This window comes from Belonocnema kinseyi, chromosome 6, assembly GCF_010883055.1.
Source record: "Belonocnema kinseyi isolate 2016_QV_RU_SX_M_011 chromosome 6, B_treatae_v1, whole genome shotgun sequence".
In the NCBI taxonomy this organism is placed as follows: Eukaryota; Metazoa; Arthropoda; class Insecta; order Hymenoptera; family Cynipidae; genus Belonocnema; species Belonocnema kinseyi.
The window spans coordinates 134,271,420-134,289,242 of record NC_046662.1 but is presented as its reverse complement, the minus strand read 5'-3'; the positions used below and the strand labels follow the sequence as shown (position 1 = coordinate 134,289,242).

At 34.4% G+C, this 17,823-nt stretch overlaps 1 protein-coding gene across 9 annotated transcripts in view; it reads right to left on the bottom strand.

Annotated features, from left to right (window-relative positions):
- LOC117175109 overlaps positions 1–17,823 on the bottom strand; it is a 416,485-nt gene that overhangs the window by 94,607 nt on the left and 304,055 nt on the right. For all 9 annotated transcript variants that reach the window (XM_033364660.1, XM_033364662.1, XM_033364669.1 and 6 more), the window contains one exon: positions 10,613–10,750. In XM_033364660.1, coding sequence (XP_033220551.1) covers positions 10,613–10,750 — 138 coding nt within the window. The remainder of the gene's footprint in view (positions 1–10,612; positions 10,751–17,823) is intronic.

Below are 17,823 nucleotides of genomic sequence, written 5' to 3'. Positions count from 1 at the left end.
TAATATATTTTTATAATTTTCAGACTTTCATGAACTTCAAATAGTTTTTAAAAGATTGTCATCAATTCTACATGAAAAAAAGAAAAAAAATTAATTTTTTTAGTTTTGATCACTTTTTCGTACCATCTGAACCACTGTGCGGTGGTCGATATGGAAATAGAAATGAATTGGTTTCTGAGATATCATATTCTTATAATAACATTTTAGACAGATGAAAAAATCGCGCATTCAAAAGAATAGAATAATCTTCACTTTTACGCTGAAATCTGAAAATATTAATTTTTCTCTATTCAACGCTTATTACCGGGAATACAAAACTGGTTGTCGTTTGTAAGGAGAAGTTTTTCAATCATCATAAACTTTATGAGACAATTGTTCAGATTAAAAAAATTATTGAAACTGATGGAGTACAAATATAAATAAGAAAAAGTATTAGAGGAATTATTGTATTTATTATTGGAGACAATCTAGGGAGCCATTCGACAAGTGGCTATCTTGAATATTTTAGCATTTCGATTTGCTTCTATCGATACTACTTAATAACAAGAAGTGAGTTTCATGAAAACGATGGCTGCTTTCAGACGTATTCAGTAAGAAGCATCGAATCTTATAATAAGACTTTTAATGTGATTAAACAAACTAATCTCAAAACTTACGAGGGATTAAAGTTAAACTCAGTCTTTAACGAATTAAAAACGTATCATTTTTGCAATCCTGGTCTTCCTCCATGTCTCGGCCATGATTTATTTGATTTAGATGTTTTTACTACAACTAACAGAAATTTTATAGATTGTAAGTGCACCAGCTATCGAAAAATCGCGCTTGCTATATCTGCAAATTGTTATGAACGAGTATCATTCAGTAGGACAAACCTTATTCGACGAAGAACTTCAATATCCTGACCTCATTCGATTTTTCGGACCATTAATTAAAGTGTGGAGTATGCGATTCGAAAGGAAACCTACTTTTTCCAAACGATCAATTCGATCTCTCCGCAACTTCATCCATGTTACAAAATCTTTATAAGAAATACATAAGGTTTCTCAAAGCTTTCTAAGATCAGGAGAAGATTTGCGGCTCGAAATTCAAATTCAGAAAGTTCTCGCTTCTCTTTCAAATATACATTGTAGAATTATAAGCAGCTATGCGAAAAGCTAACTTACCGTTATGTATAGAAGAATGTAGTAAAGTTTCTGTAAAAGGTACAACTTATAATAAAGGTGATGGTTTGTGCGTGCAAAAATCTGGTTATAAATATGGAATTTAAATTAGACAAATTTGCTTGTTCCTGATCAGCGATGAAAGAAGAGTTTTTGTAGCTTTGCAAATTCTTGAAACCTTATTTCGACCCAATACTCGTCGAGTATACGAACCTGGAAGAGTTATAAAGTACCAGTGTTTGCCATTTTATCTTGACGAATGAAATACAACTAAAGAACTATATCATACACTGTAATGATTCAATACGATTTTTTTAAATCCTGATATTGCCAAAGATGAAATGACACTAAATAGTACATTCTATTTTTCCGGACTTCAGTTTGTTTTGGTAGTGAAATTAATTGTTTTTATATCGACAACATTTTTCATTAACTTCATAGTTATACATCATATTAAAAAAATTAATTTGGCAGAAATAAGTTTTTCTACAAGAAGGAATAGTTTAGCGAGGACGAAACTCAGAGGATATTTTCATCATAAAATTAAATTATGTCAATTGGTTTCCAAGATACAATACTTTTAAAAAATCGTGATTTTTTACATAACTCACCTCAATATTCCCTAGCCCTAAGTTCGGGGCTGAAAAAAGGTTTGAGCAAGTGGAGGGCAGGTCCGGAATGGAAGCAGTTGACAGGGGGAGGGCGAGAAGCAAGGTATTTGGAAGAGGGTGGAGAATATGATAGACAGGGCTAGGAAGGAGAGGTGTGAAGGGAGAGCGGCGAAGGTATGGTATCGAAAAATAAAAATATATGTTAAAATGTGGGTGCGGGAAAAGGAGAAGGAAGTGTTGAAAGAAGTGCGGGGGAATTTGTTTCGTGGAAAGAAGGGGGTGAGGGTGTGATTGGACTGGTAGAGACGTGGGTAGATAGAAAGGAATGGAATAGAGTGGAAGGCAGTCAGAGTAAAGAGCTTTGAAAGGGCTAGCGAGGGAATTATGACAGGGGTCAGGGATAGAATAAAGGAAGAAGTTTATGGAGAGAGAGAGAGAGGGAGGGAGAGGGAGCGGGCTTGCAAATGAGGGCAGTAAAGATAGTAGGGGTAACGTATAAGCTTGTGACTGTGTATAATAAGGATGGCATGGTAAGGGTCGAAAGGGTGGAAAACTTATGAGGAGAGAGAGCTAAGGGTATGGTGGTACTGGGGGAGGGCTTCAATGCGAGATTTCAGGGGGGGGGGCTGTAGCGGGAAAGGGAGAGCTTCGAAAGACAATCGAAGGATAAGATAATAAATATAGAGGGAGAGATTCTAAGAGCCTGGATGGAGGACAGAGACTGGACGGTGGCGTATGGTATGGTAACAGGGTACGAAGAGGGAGCATACACGTATGTGAGTAAGATCGGTGGTATCGGTGGTATCGATGATAGACGATGTGATCATGAATATGGAAAGGTGCGAGGTGATACAGAAATTCGCAGTGGAAGTCAGGGTGGAAACAGATAATCAGCCATTAGGTTTGTGTATAAAGGGGGAGGGTGGCGGAAGGCAGGCTGAGGAAGAAGGGTTGTTAGGGGAGAGGGCGTCATGGACGAGAGAGGCGATAGAGAAGTATCAGAAGCAGCTGGGCCATGTAAACTTTGAGGGGGAGTCGGTGAACGAGATATGGGAGGATCTAAAAGAGAAAGTGAAACGGTGTATGCAAAAGAATGTATTTAGGAAGAAGAAGAAAGGAATGGTGAAGCCGTGATGGAATAGGAAATATAAAATGATGAAGAGAAAGGTAAAAAGAAGTACAGGAAATCGAAGAAAGTTACCGCGCAAAGGGAGGACTACGTAGAAATGAGGAAGGAGGTTAGCGTGATGTGTAAGAAGAAAGAGCAGGAAAAGGAAAAAGGACTGGAAGAGTAGTTGAGAAGTGTTAAGACAAAAGGGGACGTGTGGAAGATAATTAATAGGTTTATGAAACGTAGGGTAGAATAAGTAAGAAGATAGGGAGTGACAAATGGAGGAACTTGTTTAAAGATTCATTTCAGGGATCAGATACACGGAAGAGAGGCAAGGTTGTCGCTATGTCCAACGCTTTGCGCAATTTTAATCTCGGATATGGAAAGTAAGCTAGCGGCCGGAGTGGTAGGAGGAGTCAGGATGTGGTCACTCGCATATGCAGATGACATAGTGCTGCAAGCAAAGAACAAAGAGGTTTTAAAGGAGATAATGAAAAGGTCGAGAAGATACTTGGACACAAATGGGTTAAGAGTTAAATGCGGACAAGTCGAAGTTATGATGTTCAGGACAGGAGGTGGGAGTAATAAGGGAGGAAAATGGAACTAGACAGGAAAAGCGGTACAGGGATGAAAGAGTTTGTGTAGCTGGGATTCCTGTTTCGAAGGAATGGGGTAGTGGATGGTCATATAAAAGAGAGGGTGGGACTGACAAATGTGATGAACAGGCAGATGTGTTGTCTGGGAAAGAGGTTGTTCACAGATGATTTGATAAGGAGAGTGAAATTGTTTGATTCACTAGTGATGAGTGTCCTATTTTACGGAGTACAGGTGTGGAAGGTAAGGGAGGAGGTAAATAGGATCCAAGAGAGGTATGTAAAATGAACACTGGGATTGGCAAGGAATACGCTGAACTATATTGTCAGGAGGGAGACAGGAAGAACGAGTTTAGGGATTATAACGAGGAGTCGAGCGTGTAAATATGAGAGCACTAAAAAAGGATGCATGGAGGAGGTAGCTTCATTGTTGATAAGATCAGAATTCTTTGACTGCGGATGATTAAGTGAAATTTAATCAGAATCACCCGCTTCACCTATATCAACAGCATCAAGAACAAAAGTGCCAAACCAAAGTTTTCAGACAAATTTAAAACGATTATTAGACAAACCTAAAATTAGTCCAGATAGCTCGATGCATGATCTATGAAGCATGATCCTCCATCTTTCCGGACCAAAGCCGCCGGGACCATGAATTATGTGAGAAATCGATGAATCACCAAGTCTCCTGACAGAATAACCCCCATTGAGGCATTGTATGGAAAACGTCCTAAAGTGAACAACTTTAGAATATTTAGAGAAACAATTTTCTTTTAAATAAATTTTTTAACAAGGGAAAAATCGATCAAATGGACTAATGGAAAAATTCCTCGACTACGACGATTCATCAACAGCTTATTGTATATATTTGGTAAATGCAAAAAAGGTTATTATTTCACGTGATACTAGGTTTAAAAATTCGATCGATGTTCAAACTAATTCCCAGAAGTCACCTCCAAAATAAGGCTCGAGAACAAATCAAGAAACTGTATTTCAGGAGAAGTGAATCATTAGCCTAATTACATGGAAATTATTTCTAGACCCGAAAAGAAGCCTGAAGAAATCGAATCAGAAGAAGACGATTATCATACAAATGCAGTTATTAAAAATCCTAAGATTGCACCAAGCCCTGGGCTAAATTTCACAATTAAAACTTGCAAACCGGCAATAATACGAACTGATACCAAACGAAGATGTTCAACAAGAATCAGACGAAGAAAAGAAATTTTTCCATGCAAATTCAGCAGGGATAATAAAAAATAAATACAATTCTGACGTAACCATACAGCGAAAAGGAAAGCACTTTTTTTAGCTCAGTGGTTTACGCAGATTGAAAGAGTTGATTAAAACTTCTTGTACTGGCAGGACAGTTTGCTCTTAAAGAACATCAATTTAATACTACGCCAGCATGCCTAAATGAATAAGTTTAGAAGAAAATCTATATGAAAAGACAAGAATTGCTGTATGAATCTTTGGAAAACACAAACCTAAAAAAATTTAAAACAAGCCTTATCAGAAAATTCAATGTTTTGGGCACAAATCTACTAGTGGATATCCGTGAGCATACTTAATAAATCTAAAAGAAAATATAATATTAGTATTAGAATACGTCGTCGATATCTTAGTCGCCTACTTAAGAAATGCAAATTTGGACTAGTTCGACAAATTTTCTCCAAATCTGGACAAAGGAAACTAGTGGAATATTTTGAAGTCAAGGAGCAGGGAAATGTTAACTACTATCTGAACATGAAAACTGAAATAAGGCAATAATTATGCATCAGTTTTCCATCTGGAAAACTTTAAGTGTATTTCTTTAAGGAACAAGGTTTAAAACTTATTAAAGAATCTGAAAATCTGGATAAAGAAACAAAAGTGACCATACACAAATCTCGTAGGGGCTTGTAATTACGGGAATCAACTTTGGATAAGCCCTAAAAGAGCCCTTAGGTACTTTACAGAAACAATCAATTATGGATTTTTTTATTTAAAAGGTAACGAAAAGTAGAAAAGATTTACTGATGAAGACTGGACAGGTTTTTCTGAAGATATAGGATCCTACACTGGATATACATTTACCTTCTACCACGGACGTATTGAGTGTGAATCAAGACAGCAAAGAACTGTAGTACTTTCAATGACGGAACAGAGAACACGGCGCTGACTGAGACAGAGAAGAAAGTGATTTATCTTTGAAACTTAATATCTTGAATTCAATTCCTAGAGTTAGTGAAATATACATAGGAAACGAAAATATCGGAGCACAATCATTGGCCAAAAATCCGATCTATCAAGCAAAATCAAAACATAGCGATATGAAACACCAATTGTTCAGAGAAGTTCTAAAAGAAGACATAGTTAAAATCAACTGTACCTCAACTATAAATATGCCTGCTAATATTCTTACAAAAGGATGATTCAAGAGTACACGTTTTAAATGTATGAAATTGTTAGAACAATGCTAGAACAACTTTACTCACAGGCATTTGATAATTTTAAATTGACTATAAATCACCGTCTTTTAATACTTAAATCAATATTTCAGAAAAATCAAAATCGTATAAATTCAGATCAGTTTGAAAGTAGGACCATTTCAAATAATGAGGGCTTGAAATAATTCAACAAATGTTTAGTTTGAAAAACTCTTCAAAAGGGTGCTTTATTAAGTTTGATTTAGTTTTTAATAATTTGGCATTCCACAAAATATTCCTTTTGGAAATATTCCCTAAAATAGTATATTATGATCCTAGGGGGGAAAGAGGGATTGTTCCGACAAGTGTATGTTTTTAGTACATGTCGTAGGCGAGCGCGTAGTACGAGCCGGACACAAATGCTAAAAACGTACATAAGTAGAAAAAGTCACTCTCTCCCTTGTCACATAGGACATTTTTCATAAAAAATAGATGATTTCAGACATTTCTCGAAATACAGTCATGATATCAGTCCATATTTGATTTCAAATACAGGACGCATGATTTGCGGAAATTTTGAAGGTGATTTATAGTAACTTACCATAAATTTCCATGTATCTGAAGTTCCGAACGTTCAAATGAACGAAATATTTTTCCCAATTTTCATTTTATCCATGAATATTTCTCCAACTGCATTTTAAATTTATGCATTATAATTCTGTTTCAATAATAAATTAATTCCAATATAAAAAAAATTTTAGCCCTTTTTATATTTTACATAATTATCAGTAAAAAAATTTCGTACATTTCAACATTCGAAACTTCAGGTACATTAAATTCCCAAAAATTCAATTTAAAAAAGTCTATAAATTTGCGGAAGTTTATGAAAATTTGCGGTCATTAAAACTGAGCTAAAAATTAAAGCACTCAAAGTGGAGCTCAAGAATTTTAAACTTTTAAAATTCAAGTTTAAAAGTTTTTAATTAAAAAAATGTTGTAATCAAATGTTTAATAATTTACACTTGTAAAATGAGAGCTACTAACACTTTTCAACTGAACAGTTTTAAATTAAATGCAGCTGCAAAATTCAAATTTTTTAACTTTGATAAATTGTAGAGTTTGAAGATTCAAATTCAGTTCCAAAAACATAAATCCACATTATTATTTTGAGTGCTTTAAATTGAAGAATCAATCAATAAGTCTGAAAAAACTTTAAAATTATATTATTTTAAGTAATTTTAAGTTAGAAACATTGAAAAATGATCGATTAAATTTTGTTATTGAATTTAACACTTCTTAAAATTAACGTTAAATTATTTTTATTTTAAGCAGTTTAAATATCGTTAAAATGCTTCAAAATTTTGAAACACCTACATGTTATTTAATATTTTTTCAAATTTTAAATTATTTTAAAGATTTTTTCAGAACTTCTTCTTTATTCATAATGTATACCCTAAGGGTTTACATGACTTCTATTTTACACATGCATTCTTTCATTCTTCCAAATTCGCTCCTCTAGCCCCCTCCAACCCTTTCATCAATTCTTCTCCTAATCCATCCTCCCCTAGAATCTTAACTACATTCTCTTATCAACTTTCTTTATCTTCCATTCCTCTCCCACATCCTTACCATACATGATCCCATGTTTCCTCCTCCCATTCACATATTCTACATTTTCTGTTCTCTTGTTTTTCGCAATAAATCCCCTCCCTTACCTCGTTTCCCAATCTCAATCTTACTATTCTGGTCCACCTTCTCTCTCCTCATCCCTTTTCTAAGTACTTTTATATTACTTCCCTTTTTATCATCTTATACCATTTATTGTATTTTGATTCCTCAATCGTCCCCAATCTTTCTATTAGTTTTCTTTCACTCTCCTTTTTTTCAATTCTTCATAGTTTACTTCAGTCCGGTCTTCTATGTCTCTAGCATTAAAGAACTCCCTCTTATCTTCTTCCCATCTCGTTAATTCGATCGCCCTCCCACTCCTCTCTTCTACCTCTATCCAACACTTTCTCGTTAACTCCCCTCCCTTTCTCTTTCTCAGCTTGGCCTCAAATTTCCATGTCCTCTTTCCCGCTCTAATACTTAACTTATCCCTTTGCGCTTCTCGTCTCACCATATATCCTGGCGTCCTCCAGTCTGCCCCTAGTGTCCACCTTATATAGCTTTCTTGTAAACTCGTAATATCTTTCCTTTCTATCCATCCCCATATCTCTGCTACATAACCTAATACCGCTCATACTTACGTATCAAATAACCACACTCTCCTTCTCCAATTTTTTTAACATTCTTTCTTCTATTACCCATATCTGTTTCATTACCCCTGCTGCTTTCTTTATCTTTTCTCTTATTTTATTTATTTTTTCATAACTTCTTAACATCTTTTCAAATTATTCAATTTTATTCTAACATTTTTCCTATAAACTATTTTAAAGTCCTACCAAATTAAAAAAAAATGGTTTAAAATCTTCGACAATCATTTTTGATAATTTTGTAAATCTTTCTAAATATTCTCTAAAAATTAATTTTTCAAAATACAAAATCAATTCTTAACGATTTTTAACTAGTTTTATTCCATTTTTCATTTTTAACGTTTATATCTGCAAATTATAAAATTATCAACTGATTCCGAATCGTCTTGCAAAATCAATTACTATTCACTTTTTAAATCTTGAAGTGCAGTTCAAATTTAAAAATCATTAATTAATTTACACTTATAGTTGATTAACTAAAAGGTTGTTTCATCCGATTCAAAGTTCGACAGCATCTTTTTCTAAAAATTTGTAAAATGCCCGGTTATTACCGTTTCGTGGTCTCCTTAAATTACGATATTGATTGCACATATTACTCTTTTCAAATGTACAAAATGTCCTCAAAATTGTAGCTAATTCCCATAAAAAGCAGTTTAAGAGCATGCCTTTTACATGACCTTATCATTATTTATTTTTTCGTAAAATAATTAAAAATTTATTTTTGTTTTAAACTGGTTAAATGAATAAATTTTCAGTTCGTGGCTAATACTAGTAAGAGCGTTTATTTTCTGACGTTGATTGACGCTGACGCGTTCCAAAATATATCTGTGCCCTTTTTAAATCATTTTTCTTAAAAAAAAGGTCGTTGAAGCTTATCCAAGAAATTGAAGATAGTTGCAAAATAATGTTGTTGTACTCAAAATAGAATTTTGTTAGTGTTAGAAGAATTATCAGGTTTATTTTTAAAAGAAGTTTGTTTAAATCATCAGTAATCCATAACATCCGAGAGTGTATGGATATTTCAAATCAAAGTAATTTTTTCCAAACCGAATTTGTGATCAGTTTAGAAATTATTGATAACATTGTAGATAATTTTTTTTAATAATCAGATAACAAAATCCTGGATTATTAACAAATGTTACATTACATTTTTATAAAATAATTAGAAACACAGATCTGTGTTGACATGCGTCATCATCTAACAACATCACAAAATAAACGCACTTACTGGTATTAGCCACTAACTGAGTATTTATTTACTGTTTATTGATATCTATTTGAGCAAAGTCAGTATTCGAAATAATTTGAAAGATTTCAACTGCCTTCAAGATACTTTATGATATTTTAAGGTACACAACGATCTGATATGCCAAGGTACTTCGTGATATTTCATATAATTCGAGATACTTCACGTACTTCAAGATATTTTAAAGTACTGCAGAATAATTCACATGATTCAAGACATTTCAAAGTAATTCAGAATAATTCACATACTTCCAGATATTTCAAAGTACTTCAGGGTAATTCACATACTCCAGGATACTTCACGTATTTCAAGATACTTAAGATACTTCGCAATAATTCAAAAAACTTCAGGATTTCTTTCAAGATAGTTCAGGATATTTCAAAATACTTCAAAACATTTTACGTACTTCAAGATACTTCAAGATACTTCAGGATAATTCAGCTAAAGTGTACACCATACTTCACGAGTTGTCAAACCCTTGTTCTATCTTCAGTTTGACGTCTGGCTAGATGTGCTGTTCACAGATTTTCTTTTATTCTTATAAACTTATCTGAATCAATAATCACTTTCTGTGAACTGATAGACTTCATACTTCGAAACCATTGTGTAGCCTTATTCTAATAAATGAGCTTTGATGACGTAAAACAGTAAGCCCTATTATGTTATGATTACTTAAAAATTAACGTTATCGGCTCACAGTATTATGCATCTATTGACGGGAGCACATGTTTTTTATCGCGTAGATAAAATATTCCTGCTTCCTCCGTTGGTGTATACGATATTTTCTTCAACACATGGTGGAAAATAGCAGATTTTCAAGTCATGTGCAGTAATTTGGACATTTCTTCTATTTTTCGGCGTCAAAAAGCAGCATCGTTCAGCCCGCTATACACTCTTAAAAACCCGCAGTTTACAGACATCGAATATAATCTCACTGATCCAACATGATTAACGCAAGGAATACAAACTGCCACAATGACGAATGACTAAGTCAACGTTGCCCAGCACGATGTTCACATAGTAAGCAAAATGTTTTGGTACCATGGAGAGCATGCCGATCACCGGTGAAAGCATTTTGCTCACTGATGTTGGGAATTACGCTCGTCGACTTAGCGTATCATGCGGAATCAACCATTTTCGATACGTGCAAACGGTGGCCAAACGAGAGATTTGCTTGTATGTGTGAAGATAAATGATGTATCACGAATCAACAATACAAAAAACTTACCATAATTGTGTCACATAGGGTTTTCAGTAACCACACTCTCTGTTTCAAAGATAATTTCTCAAAATCTTTTTCATCAATACAAGAAATATTAGTAAAAATATTCCAAAACTCAGGCTCCACTCCTATTGCCTCGAAAACCTAAAAAAGTCATTAATATAATATTATTATTATTAATAATTATTATTATACACGCTGGAAACACTACATTGCAAATCAATAATATACAAATACAGGGTATTCATGTGCAAAGGCAAATCCAAGTTCAGCAGGTCTCAAAAATATTCAAAATACTTGCACTTGAAAATTTGATGATTTGAGCCATTTTGTGTACATTGAGTACGCGATCCTTCAAGGTAATTAACCCAACGACCATTTTTTCATTGTTTGTATAAAAACTTCTTCAATGATGTTTTATGATCGTGTGAAGATAATGCAATTGAGCCTAAGCAAATAGTAATAATTTTTAATGTCTTGTTAAGGATTTTTGACGGTTTCTTTATACAGGTTAATTAAATATACACTTTTTTTGGCCTTGGCCAGTGTCAGGACGCTACGTTATATCAGAGGTGTTTTTCTTATTGACGTTTCCTCTGATTTAACAACATTTTCTAGGTTGTTTTAGACTAATGAAATTGCTTAAAAATATATTTATTTTTCAAACTGACATCGAAAATTTGTATTAGAATTATAAAATTTTCTGCCAAGTTTAAAAATGATTTCTTGGCTAGTGAAGAAATAATTTAAATTTATGGTGATTTAACATGAGTAAGTATTATCAAAAAACGCTTTATGTACTTCAAGGACGTAAATGAACTTTATTTGAAAGGGTTTCCCTACAATCACAACACTGCAATTGCTTACCTATTCTTGATAAGAAATCTCTAAGCGATATTGCTGAGTTCGAATGGAACGATTTTCTCATAACAATTGTTCCATTTCGATAGCAACTACAGCTTTTTGCACGGTAAGTCAGCTTTTCGCAGAGGAACACAAGGTTCCGCTCAGCTTTAGTAGATGGGACTGCCACGGAAACAGTAATGACAGTCCGTATTCGATAGTAACGAGACAGCTTGGCGCATAACATGATGTTCCGCTCAGCAGCAGTGTGTTAGACTGCAAAGGAAATAGTAACTGAATCATAGCTCGAGTTCGATAATACGATTCAGCGCTTCGCGACTACTACCTCGCAACGTAACGCAAGTTTTCTGAATAAGAAATCTCTAAACATCCCTATAAAAAACATCAGGCTCAATAGTATTTATGAAGTATTTGCTAAGGTGGTTCAAAAAACGCTTTTCGAGATATAGGGCAAGACCCCCCCCCCCCCACTTTTCATCTCCGGAGCAACAGAATCTGTAATTTTTGTTTCGAAATTCAAATATTAACATGTGCCACCGGTCACTTCGAAATCCCACTTAATTAATATGGCATTATTTTCATTCCTTTGTATCGAGAATCTTAGTATCCCTTTTTCGGAAGTCATTTAATATCTGGTAAATTTCCAAAACCGTATCTTGTCCTGACAGGAATAGGTACAGAGCATCTCGAGGAAATCATACCGAATTCTACAATAACTACATAAGAGTCTAGTCTTGCCCGATTTTTACTACGGTTGTTTAGTATATAATGATTTGATCGACGATTTAAATTTAAAGCTCAAGAGTGCGTTAAATCCTTGTGTCCGTTATATTAACTATTGGGCTAACCCTTTGCCACATACATTTTTCTATGAAATTAATTTTATTAATATATGCACTTTAGGGGGTTTTTGGGATCACTGATCAAGAATCTGAAGTCCGATTTTCAAAATTGCAAATGGCAGGTTTAACATGGTGGACAAATTTGGAAAAAGTTGTTGGATTTTAATCAAACTTGTCACCCAGCGGTTTTTGGGGTCGCTGATTACGAACTCGGAGCCAGATTTTCAAAATTCAAATTGGCGGATCCAATTTGGCGGACGAGTTTAGAAAAAATTCCTTGATTTTCATGGAACTTGGCATCTGGGGGTTTTTCGGGTCTCTGAATCAGAAACCCCAAAAAAACCCAATGTACCAAGTTTCATGAAAATCCATTATTTATTACTTCAACTCTTTCGTTATATTGAATCCGCCATTTTATATTTTGCAAAGCTGGCTCCATATTTGTAATCAGCGACCTCCAAAACTCTTGTTTGACAAGATTCATGAAGATGCATTAATTTTTTGAAAACTTGTCCGCACTGTAAACAAATTTGACGTAAATTTAGATCCTGCGACGATGGAAATTATTTCATCGGTGTGGCACATAGTAAATAAGCAAAATTCTGTAAAAATACATATTTTCTTCTCAACCTGCATCCGCCATGAAGAAATACATGCAGGACGTAAATTTCCTGTTGTCAACCGTGAAACTACTACGGTTCGTAAGTCAACAAATTCAGTCAAAATGATATTTGAAGGTTCAGTCTTCCTAAACTTTTCCGTTATACTCAAACATATTATAGTTATGGAGAATAACATTTTATATAATTATATACTAGTATATGTATAATAGTATATTATATATAATAGCATCTTTGTATAATAACTTTTTATAAATGTCCAAGTTGGCCAAAATCGTAAAAGAACCTCAAAATGTATTTGACGTACAAAATAACGAAATGTGCACCAAATGGTAAGAGGCGGTTCGGGCGTCTCTGGAACTTATCGGTTGGCACGACTTGCACTCGCAAGTCGTGCAAACAATTCTACGGCTTTCGTTCGCGCGGACTTAATTCCTCGCGATAGAAAAGCACACATTTTCAAAACTTACATACCCTTTCGTAGACTTAACGCCCCAAGTAAATTTATCACCTTACGTAAGCTTACTATGTATCATACTCATCGAATAATTTCCATCATCGGACATACTAATTTTACAGTCGACTTCAAGTTGAACAACCTGCGTTTTATTTTCACATTGTAACGTGAAGTGAAATTACACTAGATTGCAAATAAGTACTGTATTATCGTCAATTAATCAGGTTACATATTGCAATTTGAAAATACAATGCACGCATAATTACCAGCTGATTGTAAATATCACCGAAGCTTTTTTTACAGTGCGCCATATTGGATCCGCCACTATAGGTCAATATGCATTTTTCTGGTTTAAAATCTAATGTAATGAGAATGAATAGAGATAACTCAACAAATTAAAAAAAATATATATAAAGTTGATGTTACGTGGATTAAAGGAAAATACGTGAGAATGCTGACCTTGCTTATTGTAGAGGTTGAAGTAAGGGATGAATTTAAGCATGTTTAAAAAATCGATGATCTTGTGCTTTTCTTTTTGCTGAATCTCAAAGGGAAATCATGATATCGATACAATTTTTTTAAATTGTATTAAATATAATGGGAATTAAGGAAAACACTATTAGGATACCATAAACCCCTAAATTAGACGTTGAAATAAGGGTTGAGTGCCTAAAAATCAGAAAATTCGTTGAAAAACATTGTAAAAGGTTTCCGTGGGTGATAAAACGATTCGAATAACCATTTATTCAAAATCCTCAACTGTATGGATGGTTTCTCGCTATCATTCTTCTTTCTAGGGTTTGAAATGGATGGCGAGAATCTGAACGTTGTTACATCGTTAAAGAACTTTCATAGCATTATAATAAGAGACAAATCCAAGTACACTTTTTTTTTTATTTAATGAAAAAAGTATAGATATTACAAAATTGTATTATAATATCTATATTTTTTGAATGCAAAAAAGTAAGAAAACATAGATTATTGTTACCGCATATTTCTTAAAAATAGTGAAGTCATACTTACTGGATAATTGTAAATAAACTCTGTAGGTAAAACAGTCGAACTGGATCTCTTTATTTAATTTGTAATTTTATCGGTTTGAGTATAGAACCGACACTATAGCAATACCGAACTACCATCGAATAAGTATTGACATGGAGCAGTTCTTCACGTAGAACTCGCAACATTCAAAAGTTGAATATCAGCTGTTCTGAAGCATCGAGCACACATAGTTCAACTTTTGTATCGGGTACGTAGCGTAATTTGAATCACAGCGCTTCGGTAAGATAGAACTTTTACGATTCAAAATATTCGACGCGCTTCGTTTAAACAAACGGCGCTAATTCGGTCAAAGCGAAACCCGACCCGTTCAATGTTTTGATACGCGAAATCTCGGCGTCTGAACAGCAGTGCGTCGATGTAGATATACTCGCTATGCTTCACTCCGTTTGACTCTGCTGGTTCAAATAACGACGAACAGCGAGAATCGAACGAATCTGTAGCGTAGGCGCTTCGTTTGAGCAGTGCGCTGAGTTGATGCGCCGGACAATATGTGTTAAGAAAAATTAAACAATAATTATTTAAATACCAAATCTCACGTGCTCTCAAATTTAAATCGTGCAAGTAAATAATGAAAGTAACAAACATCGCTCATACAATAAAGTGCGACAGTTAAGGATGATGAACGGTCAAAGTTACAATAATGCTGTATTAAGATAGTTGCAGATATAGGACACTATCGGATCAATCAAGGAACGCCAGTTAATCAAATGAAGTACTATTTAGATTTTCCGCAATGCAAAATGCAAGCCGATTGTTAATCTAACTTCGTATGTCTTGCAACTACGCAACTTATCGCGTACCAGTATCAGTACGTGATCAGTATCAAACATAGATCACAATAATATACAAATACGTGCGTCTACATTTTTAAAAGTAAAATTCATTAATTTTTAAAAATAACAATTTTGAGCTTGCACATTTGATCCGCTGGAGTCAGTGTTATAGCAAAATGTTACCACATGGCAAATTTCCATGTAATTGTATCGACTCATCGTAAAAACGTGTTATAAACTTCTTTAAACCAAAATCGTGTGTGCCTGATCGTGCACCAGATCCTTTTAAACGTCATTTACGAGAACTTTTTAAAAATTTCAATTTGATCAATAACCAAAACAATTACAAATGGTAAGTCGACGACCCTGGCGCGCCTCTTCGTGCACCAGGTTCATTCAAACGTCATCTACGATAACTTTTTTGAAATTTAAATTTTGTCCATAACCAAAACAACTACAAATGATGAGACGACGACCCGGGTGCGCAGGATCGTGCACCGGGTAATTTAGAAGGTCATCTACGAGAACCTTTTTGAAATTTACATTTTGTCAGCATGCGAAGCAATTACAAACGGTAAGTGGACGACCTGGATGCGCAGGATTATGCGCCATGTAGTTTAACACGTATTCTAAAAGAACTTTTTTAAAATTCAAACTTTTCCAACATCGAAAATTTCTACCAAAGCTGAGACGACGACCCGGATGTGCCGGATCGTGCACCAGGTACTTTAATACGAATTTTACAAAAACTTTGTCAACATTCAAATTTTTCCAATACCCAAAATAACTACCAATAGTGAGGCGACGAGTTGCGTGCGCCGGATCATGCACTAGTTCATTTTATATATCATCTACGCAAACTCTTTGAAATTTACATTTTCTCAGAAACCGAAGCAATTACAAATGGTAAGTCGACGACCTGGGTGCGCAATATCGTGCACCAGGTAGTTTAACACCTATTCTACAGGAACTTTGTAAAAATTTAAACATTTCCAACATCAAAAATAGCTACATATGCTGAGGCAACAACCCGGGTGCGCCAGACAGTACACCAGGTCGTTTGAAACGTCATCTATTAAAATTTTTTCAAAATTTCCCAGCACTCAAAACAACTATAAATAGTAAATCGATGAACTGGTTGCCTAAATAAAACATTTTTAAGAGTTATTATAGAAGGCGTTTTAAATGACCCGGTGCAAGATCCGGCGCACCCGAGTCGTCGCTCCATTATTGGTAGTTATTTTGGGTGATGACAAAATTTGAATTTTAAATTATTTTTTGTAGAATTCGTGTTACAGTACCTGGTGTACGATCCTACGCAACCGGGTCATCGCCTCACCATTGGTAGATATTTTGGGTGTTGGCAAAATTTAAATTTTGACAAAGTTCTTGTAGAATACGTGTTAAACTACCTGATGTACGAACCTGCGTACCCAGGTCGCCTTCTCAACATTTATAGTTGTTCTGGTCATGGACGAAATTTAAATTTCTAAAAAGTTCTCGTAGATGACCTTCTATATAACTTCGTACGCGATCCGGCGCACCCTGGTCGTCGACTCATCATTGAGAGATATTTTTGGTGTTGGAAAAATTTGAGTTTTGAAAAAGTTAATGTAGAATACGTATTAAATTACCTGGTGCACGATCCTGCGCAGCCGGTCGTCAGGTCACCATTTGTAACTGTTTTGGTTATGGAAAAAATTTAAATTAAAAAAAGTTCTTGTAGATGACGTTTTAAAGGACCTGGTGCACGACAAGGCGAGCCCGGGTCGTCGACTCGTCATTGAGAGTTATTTTGGGTGTTGGAAAAATTTGAATTTTGAAAAAGTTCTTGTAAAATATGTATTAAATTATCTAGTGCGCGATCCTGCGCACCCGGGTCGTCAAATCACCATTTGTAACTAATAATGTTACACAAAAAAATAATGTTTACAAAAATTCGATTTTTGTTTAAAAAAACTACTTTTAGTAAAAATGATTGAAATTGATTTTTTTGTGATAATAATTTTGGATTAAGAAACGTTTATAACACGTTTTTACGATGAGTCGATATAATTATATGGAGATTTGCCATTTAGTAACATTTTGCTATAAAAATTACTCCAGCGGATCAAATGCGCAAGCTCAAAATTGTTATTTTTAAAAATTAATTGATTTTACTTTCAAAAATTTAGAAGCACGTATTTATATATTTTACCGCAAAACGAATTTTATAAGAATATAACAATTAAAAAGTAAGACCAATAAATTTTGTTTGTGCTGGAAGTATATAATTATTGAAATCTATGTTTGCAACTGATCACGTACTGATACTGGTACGCGATAACTTGCGTAGTTGCAGGATATACGAAGTTAGATTAACAATCGGCTTGCATTTTGCATTCCGGACAATCTAAATGTTACTTGATTCCATCAGCTGGCGTTCCTTAATTGATCTGATAGTGTTCTATATCTGCAACTATCTCAATAGAGCATTATCGTAACTTTGACCGTTAATCATCCTTAACTCTCGCACTTTATTGTATGAACGATGTTAGTTACTTTAATTATTTACGTATACCGCTTAAATTTTAGAGAATGCGAGCTTTGATATTTAAAT